At 37.9% G+C, this 14,385-nt stretch overlaps 1 protein-coding gene across 1 annotated transcript in view; it reads right to left on the minus strand.

Moving 5' to 3' along the window:
* Window positions 1–14,385, minus strand: part of TTN (titin) — a 239,103-nt gene that overhangs the window by 54,755 nt on the left and 169,963 nt on the right. The window contains exons 223-247 of the mRNA XM_039387980.1: window positions 14,052–14,200; window positions 13,928–13,960; window positions 13,697–13,826; window positions 13,297–13,596; window positions 12,892–13,209; window positions 12,507–12,803; window positions 12,105–12,404; window positions 11,102–11,416; window positions 10,862–11,010; window positions 9,845–9,995; window positions 9,475–9,756; window positions 9,081–9,383; window positions 8,684–8,986; window positions 8,283–8,564; window positions 7,525–7,824; window positions 7,133–7,435; window positions 6,724–7,032; window positions 6,358–6,639; window positions 5,831–6,130; window positions 5,391–5,684; window positions 2,328–5,294; window positions 1,908–2,228; window positions 1,511–1,795; window positions 1,004–1,303; window positions 381–683 (exon numbers count right to left, since the gene is read on the minus strand). Of these exons, the coding sequence (XP_039243914.1) occupies window positions 381–683; window positions 1,004–1,303; window positions 1,511–1,795; window positions 1,908–2,228; window positions 2,328–5,294; window positions 5,391–5,684; window positions 5,831–6,130; window positions 6,358–6,639; window positions 6,724–7,032; window positions 7,133–7,435; window positions 7,525–7,824; window positions 8,283–8,564; window positions 8,684–8,986; window positions 9,081–9,383; window positions 9,475–9,756; window positions 9,845–9,995; window positions 10,862–11,010; window positions 11,102–11,416; window positions 12,105–12,404; window positions 12,507–12,803; window positions 12,892–13,209; window positions 13,297–13,596; window positions 13,697–13,826; window positions 13,928–13,960; window positions 14,052–14,200 (9,276 nt within the window). The remainder of the gene's footprint in view (window positions 1–380; window positions 684–1,003; window positions 1,304–1,510; window positions 1,796–1,907; window positions 2,229–2,327; window positions 5,295–5,390; window positions 5,685–5,830; window positions 6,131–6,357; window positions 6,640–6,723; window positions 7,033–7,132; window positions 7,436–7,524; window positions 7,825–8,282; window positions 8,565–8,683; window positions 8,987–9,080; window positions 9,384–9,474; window positions 9,757–9,844; window positions 9,996–10,861; window positions 11,011–11,101; window positions 11,417–12,104; window positions 12,405–12,506; window positions 12,804–12,891; window positions 13,210–13,296; window positions 13,597–13,696; window positions 13,827–13,927; window positions 13,961–14,051; window positions 14,201–14,385) is intronic.

Here is a 14,385-nt window from a genome sequence, read left to right on the forward strand (position 1 = left end):
CAATCAACTTCACAATATAAGCAACTTGTTTTCTCTTATATTTAAACAGGTGCCACTTTTCGCCCCATTTATCTCTAAAACTACCAGTCTGACTCTTTTTCTCTTTCATTTTAAGTTCATCAAAGGAGTTTATTACTTCGCCCTAATTCCTACTTTCTAGTTTCAACTGAAACCATACCTGAAGAATTATTTAATAATTCTGAATTAGTGGTTGTCTCATTCTTTCTGAGCTGTCAAAATATTCAGTACAGTAAACCTTCATCATCCAGATAACTTCATAAAGCATATGTCTTTCTGTGAGTTAAAGAACTATAATTTTTCCTCATTTTATTATTAAAGCAGTATATTGCAACATAGGTAGTATTTAAATTGCTACTTACTGAGTTGTTCTTTAATTTCAAATGCTCCTTCAGCTTGTATTGGTAAACTTACTCCTACAGCATTTCTAGCTGCCACTCTAAAGTTGTACTTCTTTCCCTCCTTCAGACCAGCTACAACAATTGAGAGATCTTTGACAACAGAATACTCTGTCCAGCGATCCGCTGGTTGGTCATCTTCTTTGTAGCTAACAATGTACCCATCAATTTTAGAGCCTCCATCACGCAGTGGTGGCAGCCAGCCTAAAGTAGCACTATTCTTTGTAATTTCAGTAACTTCAAGTTTTCTTGGTGGATCAGGTTCACCTTTCAGGGCAAAAGAAAAAAAGAAACACATTAAACACTGAATTTCCAAGATTTTCTGGCTCTTGAGTATTTGTTGAATTATCAGATGTTAGCCATGCTAATTCAACAAGGACAATATAGAAAAGAGCAGAATTCTTAATAATTGCAAAGGTACTATATTCATAGACCATATTATTTTAAAGGAACTGGTACATGAATATTTATGTTTATCATTGAGTAGTTAGTAGCACTGTCCAGTTTAGGAACAGTAGCTTTCAAGAAACACAGAATCTTATTAAAGTTCGCAAAAAAACATAAAATGTACATAAAGGCATACTTACTTAGAGGATCTGTTGCTAGAACAGGTTTTGGTATGTCACTTGGAACACCTGACCCATATTCATTGACTGCCGTCACTCTAAAATAATATTCATTTCCAGGCACAAGGTTTGCTATTTGGAAACTAGTTTTCTTTAGTTCTGCAGTGACTGTTGCCCAGGTCTTCCTGTCAGCCTCACGTTTCTGCAGGATGTAATGAGTCACGGGGCTACCCCCATCATTCTCTGGAGGTGCCCATGAAAGATGGCATGACATCTTGGTGACATCTGAAACCTTGAAGTCTGACACAGGTCCAGGAGTATCTATAAAGAAATTTCAATTTACGTTAGACTTTTCTTCCTTGAAAAGTTGAAATTAAAGGGGGCTAACAGCTTTCTATATGGGGGGAGTTAGTGTTAGCTGATACGGTTATGCTCAAAAACTGTAGGATCTAGGGGTCATAAATATTCCTGCAATGAACATTCAATATAGTTATAAAATTGTCTAAAGATATTTGTCTCATTACTTACCCAGGACTCTGACATTCACAAATACAGCCTTTTCTCCAGCTGCATTAACAAGTGTCAATGAATATTTGCCTGAGTCATCACGTGTTGAATCGGGAATGACACAGAAGGCCATAGTGTCAACCAGATCAACTTGTCCTTTTCTGATGACATTATCAATACCCATTCTCCTCCAGGTGACTTTTGGTGCTGGGCGGCCCCTAACAATGGCAAAAAGTCTAATAGGGCATCCTGCCCTAACTGTGACTAACTTTCTCATGCTTGCATCCAACTCAATCTCAGGAGGTTCTGAAAGACAAAATTAAAGAAATAAAATGCAAAGTTTAGCATGTGAATAAAGTAAACCTAAAGCAAATAGAGGCTGGATGTAGACACTGATAAAGTGGATGGGAAAACTCACCAAGAATTTCTTTGGGAGACACAGCTTCTTTCAGTTCAGCTGGCCGACCAAGGCCAACCTGGTTTTGGGCAGAAACTCTGAACTCATATAATTGCTTCTCATCCAGGCTGGTGGCTGTAAATTCTGTGTGAATAACTTGGGCAGCAACATTACATCGTTTCCATCCTGCTTCAGGATCAGCACCCTCAACTTTTGGTCTCATTTCCACAACATATCCAATAATTGGAGCACCACCATCGTACACTGGTTTTCCCCAGCCAAGGGTTATGGAAGTCTTTGTGCTATCAACCACTCTCAAGTTTGTGGGAGGACCAGGTGGTTCTGAAAGACAGAAAAAATTACAAATAAGAACACAGCTGTACAATTTAGTCATCTATCATGTTACCTTAAAAAAAATATAAAAATTCAATGGTATTATACCTATCGGGTCTTTGGCTACTACAGGTCTTGATGGCAAGCTTGGTTCTCCAAGTCCGACTTCATTTTCAGCACTGACGCGGAACTGATATTCATGACCAGGGAAGAGATTAGTAACCTTCTTGCGTCTCTCTGGGATTGCAGTCTTAGTAACAGGAACCCATCTCAGTGATCGTTTCTCTTTCTTCTCTAAAATGTATCCTGTAATTGATTTGCCACCATCATATTCTGGTGGATTCCAAACTACAGTCATCTCTTCTTTGCTAACTCTTGTGACATCTGGAGGGTCAGGGCGGCCAGGTCTATCATATTTTGTTTTTGCAATAATTGGGTGTGTTTCTGTTGGTGGACCAGTGCCCATTTTATTCTCTGCACGCACTCTGAATATATATTCATTACCTTCAATGAGACGTGTCACTTTTGCATAGTTTGTTAGGACAGAAGAAGAGAATGTAGACCAAACCATACGCTTGCTTTCACATTTTTCCAGGATGTAGTTCTGTATTTCACAACCACCATCATCTTCTGGCGGGTCCCAAGTAACAGTACATCTATCACTTGAAATGTCAGTGACTTTTAAGTTTCTTACAGGACCAGGTTTATCCAAGACAATAACAGTAGCATATGCCACGAAGCTACCAGCTGTGTTAGTTGCAGTAATCACATATTTCCCACCATCACTACGCCTTGATTTTGTGAGAACAAACTTCGATGTGTCAGAAGTTGTTTCAATACTGATTCTTGGAGATCTGGTGAGATCTGTGGCATCTTTGTCTTTTGTCCATACAACTTCAGGCTGTGGTTTTCCTCTGACTCCAGCCTCAATTCTAATTGTGTCACCTGCTTTCACAGTTAAAACCCCACTTAACTTCAAGTCTAGCACTGGTTTCTGCAGATCTTCCTTCACAACAACTTCAGCTGTTTTCACCCAGCCACTTTCACCAGCCTCATTCTTGGTTTGAACTCGGAATTGGTAAGTCTTATTTTCCATACATCTGTCTACCATGTAGTGTGTTTCCTTAATGCTGCCTTTGTGAACCCTTTCCCATTCATCTGAATCTTTCAGTTTTCTCTCAACATGATAACTTAAATTGGGACTTCCACCATCATAATCTGGCCTTCTCCATTTCAAATATACAAATGTCTTCCCTTTCTCTGCAATGTGAAGATTTTCTGGCTCTCCAGGCTTGTCAATAGGATTGATGGCAAGGATGGGAGTCTTGGTCTCAATGCAAGGCCCTGGACCTATTTTGTTTTCTGCACAAACTCTGAAGAAGTATTCACGGTTCTCTACAAGATTTGCCTTTACTAATCGTTTAGTGACATCAGAGGAGACAATTGACCATCCCCTTTGATTTGGTTGACGGTACTCTACTATGTAATTTGTAATTTCAGAGCCACCATTATCCACTGGACTCTCCCAAGCAATCATACAAGAGTCTTTTGTGACATAGCTTATTTTCAGGTTCTGACATGGTCCAGGTCTGTCAAGTACATTAACAATAGCAAAAGCTTGAGCCTGTCCGCAGCTGTTCTTAGCTGCTATTATATATTTGCCGTGATCAGATCTTTTGGCTTCTTTCACTTGCAGTTCAACATTCGGTAGATCATGGAGTATTTCAACATGCTTTTCTTGGACTAGTACTTTGCCATCTTTAGACCACGTTATTTCAGGATCTGGCCTGCCTTTTACCTTACCAGTAATACGTATTGTTTGACCTACTCGGACAGTAATTAAATCTCGACAGGTCACATCTAGGCTTATTTCTGGAGGAGAAAGGATATCCTTTGCAAGTACAGTTTCTGCCAGTTCTCTTGGTTCTCCCTCTCCCACAATGTTGACAGCTTTTATTCGGAACTTATACTCATTTCCTTCTATTAATCCAGGTACTCTGAAAGCACACTGTCTAATGAGTTCATCCTTATTAATCCTATTCCACTGTGTAGTTCCAGTTTTCTGACATTCCACAATGTATCCCAGAATTGGGCTGCCACCATCTTTGAGCGGCTTTGTCCACACAAGATCAGCTGTTTCTTTAGTTTTGTCTTTTAATTTTGGATTTATAGGTGGTCCAGGAGGAGTGATTGGGCGTGATGCTTTTATTGGATCAGAGCTTGGAGATGGTTTGCTTAAACCCACCATGTTTTCTGCAAAAACTCTGAATTCGTATGTGTTGCCTTCAAAAAGACCAGTGACTCTGTATTTCATATCAAGTATAGGTGTCTTATTGACACGCACCCATTTACCAGATGCTTCCCGACGTTCAAGTATATAACCAGTTATTGGAGTTCCACCATCAGATTTTGGTAGGGTCCAAGACACTGTTGCAGCATTTTCTGTAATATCATAAACAGTTGGTTTACCAGGTGGGGACGGTGGATCAAACATATATTTAGCAACTGTTGGTTCTGAATCAAGGGGTGCACCAATGCCTATCTTATTTTCTGCACGAACACGGAAAATATATTCACAGCCTTTCTGCAGTCGTGGAACCTTAATTTTTGTGTGACTTGTTCCAGAGCTAACCACTCCCCAAGTTTCTTTCTTTGATTGACGCTTCTCAACAATATAATTAATTATAGGACTCCCACCATCATCTTTAGGAGGGCGCCAAGAAATAACCATGTATTCTGGTGTTACTTCAAGAATATTAATAGGACCAGTTGGTGGGCCAGGAACGTCCAAAACTGTAAGGTGTAGAGCCACAGTTTTGCTGCCAGCTGCATTAGATACTGTGAGTAGATATTCTCCTGTATCTTTTCTTACACAGTCTTTAATAGTAAGCACGGTTGAATAATTGTCAGTCTCAATCTTGTATTTGCCATCTGGTTTAATTTCAGTGTCATCAGTAACCCACTTTGCAGTGGGAACTGGCACACCTCTCATAATTGCTGGAAGTCGCACTGTGGTTCCAGCTTTAACAACAAGACCTTCAATTAACTTCACATCTAGTTCCACAGATGGAGGTACTGAAATGACAGAAAAACAGAAATTACCTTTTCAAGGGAAATGCATAAAGAAAGAGAGAAAGAATAAGTGAAACAACACGAAAAACCAAAAATTACCTAGTTTTTCTTGACACTCTATTGGTATAGTTGTATCAGGAAGGCTGAGACCAACAATATTCTGAGCTCTCACACGGAATTTGTATATTTTTCCTTTTTGTAGGCCTGTAACAACACAGTCTAGCATAGGGACCGTCTGGAACTTTGTCCATTCATCTGCACCATCTTCTTGATATTCCACCAAATATCCAGTTATCTCAGCACCACCATCACGATCTGGTCGATCCCAAACAAGGGAAACTTCAGTCTTGTCAACATCTACATGATGCAGATTCTTTGGTGGCCCTGGAGGATCTTTTAAAGTAAAAACACAAAATGGTTACTAGGATGAAAAATCTATGGTATCAGTGTATCATGTTCACATTCATACCAACATGACAATCTCAAAATTACCAATAACAATATTAAAAAAACAAATTATGTAACTTAAAAACACTTACGCAGTGGATCTATAGCTTTAATAGGCTTAAGTGTTTCCACATATGGACCTCTACCAAACTGATTCTCAGCTGCAACTCGGAATTGATACTGAGTGCCTTCCATCAGATATTTAGCCATATGACTGCGTTTCTTGGAGGATGATGAGATGGCTACCCACTGTGCAGAAGCTACATCTTTCCTTTCCACCACATAGTTGGTAATGACAGAGCCACCATCATCTTCTGGTTCCATCCAAGTGAGATAGCAAGAGTCGCTTCTAATATCACTGACTTTCAGATTTCTGGGTGGACCAGGCTTATCTAAAATTGATAAAAATAAAATCTGTTATTTATTTGATAATCAAAGCATTTCTTATAAAGTTTAGTAAATTTCAAGATAATATATTTAATGTAATTTTTAGTCCTTTTTCTACTGTGTATTTTTTATAAAACTTTGTTTATTGATATTTTTCAGAAATTCCTTTATCTCTCAATCTCCATTTATAGAATAAGAAGATGTGGTATAAAAGGAACATCAAAAAGATTACCTAAGACCACGACTTTTACTGAAACAGTCTTTGAACCAGCTGGATTTTCAACTGTCAGGGAGTAAATTCCACCATCTTCATGGACCGTGTTACGAATTTCAAGCTTACTACCAACTCCTGTAACCTCAATATCAGCTTTGGGTGAGACTTCATGATCTCCTTTCTTCCAGGTAACTTTTGGGAATGGAACACCTTTAATAACAGCACTAAGTCGCAGGGTATCTCCAGCTTTTACATGCTGTTCTCGGGCCATATTAGCATCAAGTATCAACTCAGGAGGTTCTGGAATCAAAAAGATAAGTTTTGAGGAAAATGAGGGGGAAAAAAATGTTCTTAGGTAAACTTATCTGATTTTATTAAACTCACCAAGCCTGTCTTTTACTTCTACTGGATCATGAACGTGGGCTGGATCAGATTCACCTGCTGCATTGACTGCCTTCACCCTGAACTTATAGGTCAAACCCTCAGTAAGACCAGTGACTTTGTATTTTGTGTCAGGACAAGAATCTGCTGTAAGATTAGCCTGTTTCCATTCTTCATCTCCAACTTTCTGATACTCTATTAGGTAGCCAATTATCTTTCCATTTCCATCGTGGCGTGGTGGTTGCCAAGATAAATCAACTGAATTTTTAGTTTTATCTACTGCTTCTGGATTAACAGGTGGACTTGGTTTTGCTGTTAAAGAAGCAAAAAAAGAGAAACTATTAAAATCCTTTTCTAACTGAAATTAAGAGTGCATTAAAATTTCAATGAGAAATGAAATTTGATACTTTACTGATTGGATCTCTAGCGAAAATTGGCTTTGATGGTGGACTAGGATCACCGACACCAATTTCATTTTCTGCTGAAACACGGAATTCATATTCACAGCCTTCAAGGAGATCAGGTACTTTGAACTTTGTACTGGGGAAAATCGGGTCTTTGGTAGCTTTGACCCATCTTGTAGCCATTGTTTCCTTCTTTTCTACAATATAGTTTGTTATTGGCTTGCCTCCATCATACGGTTTGTTCCAAACCACTACTGCAGAGTCTTTGGTAACATCCTTAATGATTGGTTGCTCAGGTGCATCAGGAACACCTGGGGTGGGGAAAAAAAAAGAGTGTATAAGCATTACAAACAGAATAAAGATTAGAGCATTAAAGTAAGGTTGCAAATGAGAAACATACGGAAACGGTCCTTGGCTTTCATCTCATCAGAGATGAGAGGATCACTTATGCCATAAAGATTTTCAGCATAAATTCGAATTTGATATTCTCTTCCTTCAAGCAGCTTAGGAACTTTGCATGTTGTCTTCACTGTGGCAGATGTAACTGGCATCCACAGGTCTTTGTGTGTATCCTTCTTCTCAATAATGTAATTTGTGATTTCACTGCCTCCGTCATCTAATGGAGGTTTCCAGGAAACTACCATATGATCTTTATAGACTTCATCAAATATAACTGGGCCTACTGGAGGTGATGGGCGATCTGTTTAAGAAAAAATAAAGCATATCCATGCTTTTATATGAACTTCACATAACATCATAGATTAAAAAGTGCCAATACAGTAAATACAGTATAAAATGAGAAACCTGACATCACAGTTTTAATAAGGAATCAAGACCTCAGGACTATTCCTCCTTAATATATATTTGACTCACTGGACTTAATTTCTTAATGCTTATAAAGTAGTTGGTGATTAACATTTTCTAGAGTGTTGATGGTCTCTAAATGCATTTAGAGACATTAAATTATTCATCCTGAATAAACTAATCCAGATTTAACTACGTACTCGAAATTAATAAGTAGCTTTTCAGTATAACTGAAAATGCAGTAAATCAAAATATTGTAATAAAACCCACATTTCAATACCTACATTTTATATAATTCAATTACTTCAAATCACTAATAAATAACCGACAATACTGTTGTTCAGTAAAACCTACCAACAACATTCACTTGACAAAATCCTTTTCTTGCTCCTGTGCTGTTCTCTACAGTCACACAATATTTGCCTGTGTCTTCACGGACAGATTTTAGTATCCCTAGGCAAAGAGTTGTAGGAGTTGTCTTGATCTTTATACGGTCATCTTCTTTCACAACAATATCATCCTTTAGCCAAGTAACCTTTGGTGCAGGCTTGCCTGAGTAACGTCCAGTCAGGCTGAAAGCTTCACCAACTCGAACAATAAGCTTGTCTCTAAAGTCAAGGTCAAGTGTGGGAGGAGCTGAAAGACAATATTGAAAAACATGAATGCCCCAAAACGTCAGCAATATTAATAAGAAAAAGTAAGGAATCAGTAAATGTAAACACTGTTTTCAAAAGAAATATGAAAAAGATACATACCAATTTCATCCTTGCACGTGATTGGTTTAGTGCAAAATGATGGCTTGCCTTGCCCCACAATATTGCAAGCACTCACACGATACTCATAGGTGTCACCCTCTTTCAAGCCTTCTACAGTGTATTTCCTATCAAGCATTTTCTCCTTTGTAACTTTGTGGAATTTGTCTTTACCAATGAGACGGCTCTCTAGAACATACATGGTGATATCTGAGCCTCCATTGTATTTTGGAGGGTTCCAAGTTAGTGTAACAGAGTTCTTGGTAACTGCTTTTACTTCCAGGTCTTCTGGACGGTCAGGAACAGCTGTGAATAAACAAAAAATATGGTAAATGCATTTTTCTGCATATTCAGCACACCTCATATTATGACAGTTATCCAAACTCAAAAATATTCTTACTTATTGGATCTCTAATGACAATCTCTTTTGTTGTCTCTGTGAATGGACCCATGCCAATTAGATTCTCAGCTGCAATTCGGAAAAAATAGGCTTTCCCTTCAATGAGTCCCTGAATAGTAGCATTCTGTCTTGTAACTGTGTAGCTCACTGGAGTCCAAGCTCTACGGTCAGCTTCACGTTTTTCAATTATATAGTTGGTAATAGGAGAACCACCATCATCTTCTGGAGTAAACCATGACAATTTACAAGAGTCATTGGTGAGGTTCTCAGTAAGGAGTGGCATTCCAACTGGGCCTGGCACATCTGAAAGCAAGGAAAAAAATGGAGTATTTAAGTATACATGCTGAATTTTAAGAAATTGTACTTGTTCACATGGACTGAAGTTGCTATTTACCTAGCACATCAACAATAATTGTCTTCTTCCTCTCACCACCGTCATTTTTAGCAAGAAGAGTGTATAAACCCTGGTGACTCCTTTTGCAATTCTTGATGACTAAAGAAGAACTAATAGCTGTTTCTTCAACTTTGGCTTCTTCTGGCAAAGCGTGGTCATCCCTGCTCCAAGTCACTGTTGGAGGTGGTTTTCCTGAGACATATGCTATGATCCGAATTACTCCTCCAGCATGAACAACAATTCTGTCCCTGACACTTGCATCCAAATTAATATCAGGAGCCACTGAAGGAGGTGAACAAAAAAATTCAATGAATTTTTTTTCTCACTTTCAATTAGAGGTACTAAAAATGTAAATGAAAATGATAAATACCAATTCTGTCTTTCATTTCAATAACATCGGTGACTTCTCCAGGTTCTCCGATGCCAGCAGCATTCACTGCTCTAACTCTAAATTTGTAAAAACATCCTTCTTTCAATCCTGCCACAACGAACTTGGTTCCTCTAATTTCTTTATCTTTTACCTGGAAAAGATTGTTGTAATGTCAGCTAACATCAAGATATGAACAATTTCTTTGCAAAGTTTGAAACAAGTCTTACATCAGATATTATTTCAGATTTACAAGCACACAATGGTATTAAGCATATATGGATCTACCTCACATAGAATTCTTCAGAAATTGTGTAAAGAAATACAGAACATGGACATACAAGCTATTCTAAAGATTTATCTTTTGATAATTCTACAGAGACGGTTGCTACAGCAATTATAATAGTCTGGTCTCAGAAGAATTACATGTGTTTCTGGACACATAAACTCATGTAAGTGAAAGTGCCAGAAAAAGGAATTCTGTTCTTTTCAAACCCCAATATGAAGGCTTCTTACCTGGAAACAGTGTAGGACATTTAGGTATTACTTAAATTGCACCCAGATGTTTATGGAGATATAAAGAATCCCCAAGATGCACACCAGTTAAATTTTCAGTAATGTATTATTGAAAAAAGGAGGAAAATATAGGGACATAGTGGTTGTAAATGCTTTGGCACTGTCTGATACCAATGAAACTTACTTTTGTGCCAGTTCTAACTTGGTCTTTTGGTTTTTTAATAACAAATTACCTACACACTTTCTCACATCTTTAAGCAGAAATTATTAAATTCTAAGTTTAGGAATTGCAAAGTTAACTTAAGGGGCAAGTACTAACTTAAGTTTGGTCTTATATTTTAAACATATGAAGATAATTATGGTACAAAAATGCAAACTTTTAGAAAATAACTTGAATAGTAAAAATGTATAAAGAAAATGATAGTTTGGTTTTTTTTCTGCAGCAATTTACTTTGACAGACACAGAGAGAAGAAATGCAGATGGTGTAATAGTTTTCCACCTACCCGTTCCCATTCTTCCTTTCCTTCCTCTTTATACTCAACAATGTAGCCAGTGACCCTGGAACCACCATCCTTTATTGGTGGAGCCCACTCCAAGTCTACAGAAGACTTTGTCCAATCAGTAACTTTTGGTATAGGAGGGCCAGGTGGGGCTGAAAAATATCATCACATAGCATAACAATATATTGTATGTTCTTACTTGAATATTTTCAAATTTTGGAAAAAAGAATCTAAAATATTTACCAATAGGATCTCTAGCAAGTGCTGGATCAGATGGCATGCTCGGTGGGCCAACACCAGCTGCATTGATAGCTGAAACACGGAACTGATATTCAGAGCCTTCAATAAGACCTGTGACTTTGTATGAAACCCCCAGTGTCATAGGCTTGATAGGATCTCGGTTAACCCTGGTCCATCTCTTTCCAGTGGTCTCTTTGCGCTCCAACCAGTAACCGGTAATAGGAGAGCCACCATCATGTTCTGGTTCTTCCCAGTTTACAGTCATTGAGTCACGTGTTATACTGCTAACTGTTGGCTTGTCACAAGGTCCAGGTACAGCTGGGGAAAAAATTCACACATATCTTGTAAAAAATATGCTAAAGAAACATGGAGACAGCTAGTGTGCAGAGCAGCTATGCACTCACAGAGTCACCATTGCACTAGGTAGTTACCTATCTGCACAAAACTCCTTCCCTCATTCAGTTTCTCATCCCTATTCAGGTACAGATAGTTCTGTGAACAATAAAGTATCTGTCCTTTAAATAACAATTGCAAATTTTTTTTTTCTTGCCTTTCTGGATCACTACCTCATTACAGTGCCCAGCCTAACACAGGATGTTTTAATCATTATTTTCTCCTGTCACCCTAACACTTCTTCTATGTCAGAGCTACTCTGTCTAATTTATCTTTAAGAAGTGAAGGCAGGAAATTGACTCTTCCTGAGATTGTGAGGTTAATACTGTCTCGACTACAATAGAATGACATGGATCTTATCAGATAAACACTTTGTATATTTAAGCCTTAAAAATGTTGAGATTGTATTTTAGTATATACCAAGGAGGACGAACAGTATTTTAAAGTGCTACACGTGGTTTTAAGAAATAAGTACTAATGGTAAAATTCTTCAAGCTATTCTAGAAAATTTACTTAGTGAAGAGAAAAAAGTAGTAGTGGTATTTAAGAGATTCTGTACACATACCAGCATATGGAAACAACTGCCATCACTTGAAAGTATATTTCTACTTACTGAAAATATTTCGTGCTGTTTCTGGCTCACTATCCAAAGGTTCTCCGATACCATATTTGTTTTGTGCCATAATGCGGAACACATACTCATGGCCTTCCATCAACTTGGGAATAGTGAATATGCATTCCTTAGGCTCATTAGTAACAGGTACCCATGTCCTCCTATTTGCTTCTTTTTTCTCTATAACATAGTTTGTAATCTTAGAACCACCATCATCTAATGGAGGAAGCCATGATATTGTCATTTTGTCAGCCAAAATGGATTCAAATTTAATAGGTCCCACTGGAGGTCCAGGACGACCTAAAAGATACATTTTAATAAAGAAGAATTAATTCAAATGCTACTAAAGTATCAAACGAGTGCTATCAATTTCTGTAATGTATAAGAGTTCTTGATACCTACCCAGAACATTGAGCCTCATCTCCTTGGAAGCAGTTCCCAGATTATTTACAGCTGTTATAGTATATAAGCCTGTATCATTTCTCCGAGACTGTTGAATTAATAAAGTGCAAGTATCTTCATCAACAATCTTGTTGACATGTTGATCGTAGAGCACTGGGGATTTGTCATCTGGTTTCTTTGGAGAGGCTTTTAGCCATGTTAATGTGGGGAAGGGTACACCCTTTATCTTGGCCACAATTTTAACATCTGTTCCTTCTTCAACCTCCATAAATTCTTTGAGCTCAATAGATGGTGGACCTACAATGAAATGTTGAAAAAATAACGTAAAAAACAGTTCATAATTTTAAAATTAAATTTGTATTTACTGGTATCAGTTAGTACTTACAGGTCTGGTCTTTGACAACAAGTGGGCCAACAGTGGCTGATGGTCTGCTAGGACCTGCTATATTTACAGCTTTGACTCTGAATTCGTATTCTCCACCTTCTACAAGATCCTCAACAGTAAACTTTGTTTCTTCCACATCACGTCTGTTGCATTGCTTCCAAGACTCTTTCACTTCTCCAGTACGATCCCAGCGGAGACATTCAACATTATAATGTGTAACTGGAGCTCCACCATCATTCTTTGGTGGTTTCCACGTCAAGCTCACTGTGTTCTTGGTTACAAGGCCAATCCTTAGTTTAATAGGCGGATCAGGAGGATCTTCACAACCAAAACAGAAACGTGAATAAATCCACTCTACGGTAACATCTGGTTTTAAAGGATTTGTTTGAATTTAATTTTACTTACGAATTGGATCCCTGGCTGTGGTCCGTTGGATGGTTTCTGCAGGAGGGCCAACACCAAAACGGTTTTCTGCACGTACCCGGAAGAAATACTCTTGGCCAGATATGAGATCAGGTACAACAAAGGAGGTACTGCCACAGTTTGCATTGACTTTAGTCCAGGCCTTCCCATCAATAGTTCTTTTTTCTATAACATAGCCTCTGATTCTGTCTCCACCGTCGTCATCTGGCATCTTCCATGAAAGTTTACAGCTACCTCTTGTGATATCACTTACTTTTAGGTCTTTTGGTGGACCGGGGACATCTGTTAAGATAAAAGCACAACAGACACAATTTTACATAAGTATGTAGAAAAATAAGAGTAAAATCTAGTATTTGAATACTTCAATATATACAAGTCATACCAAGCACATTGACTCTGACATGCACTGTTTTTTGTCCTGCTTTATTCTTTGCTGTAATACTGTATCGTCCAGAATGACTTCTGTTGCACTCAGGGATGATAATCTCTGAACGTGTATCAGTTGCTTCCACCTGTGTATTATAAGAAGAAAGAGAAGTTATAGATCAACTTTAAATATTTTAATGTTTGAAAAATGCAACAATACTGACATTAAAAAAATTGTTTGCTTTACCTGAGCTTCTTCAGGTACGTTATGACCTCCCTCCTATAAACAAAGGGAAATTATATAAATATAAAAGGGAATAGGCTTAAATGTCTAGAAACAGGTGTAGAAAAAAGCTATTTCTTTTACTAACCTTTGCTGCTGTTTTTGCTTTTCCTTCATACTCCCAAAATGTTTTTGGAACTGGACGACCCTTGATAACAGCTGGGATTTTAATTGTTGTGCCAGCACGACAAGAAAGCAAATCCTGTGCTCCAATATCAAGGAAAATTTCTGGTTCCCCTGCAAAAATATTTAAATATATAAATTTTAAGAGCTACTCAAAGGATATTTCTGTCAGCGTGGATCTGAAAGTCCCCTGAAACATGTAGAATGCATGTTTATGTGAGAAAGGTTGGGTGTGCAAAGTGGAAACTGGGGAAGTATACAAATAGAAAAACTTGTTGCAGTAATTTCTTCATAAAATA

This window comes from Pipra filicauda, unplaced genomic scaffold (genome assembly GCF_003945595.2).
Source record: "Pipra filicauda isolate LSUMZ 115617 unplaced genomic scaffold, ASM394559v2 scaffold5_size6683894_pilon, whole genome shotgun sequence".
NCBI lineage: Eukaryota > Metazoa > Chordata > Aves > Passeriformes > Pipridae > Pipra > Pipra filicauda.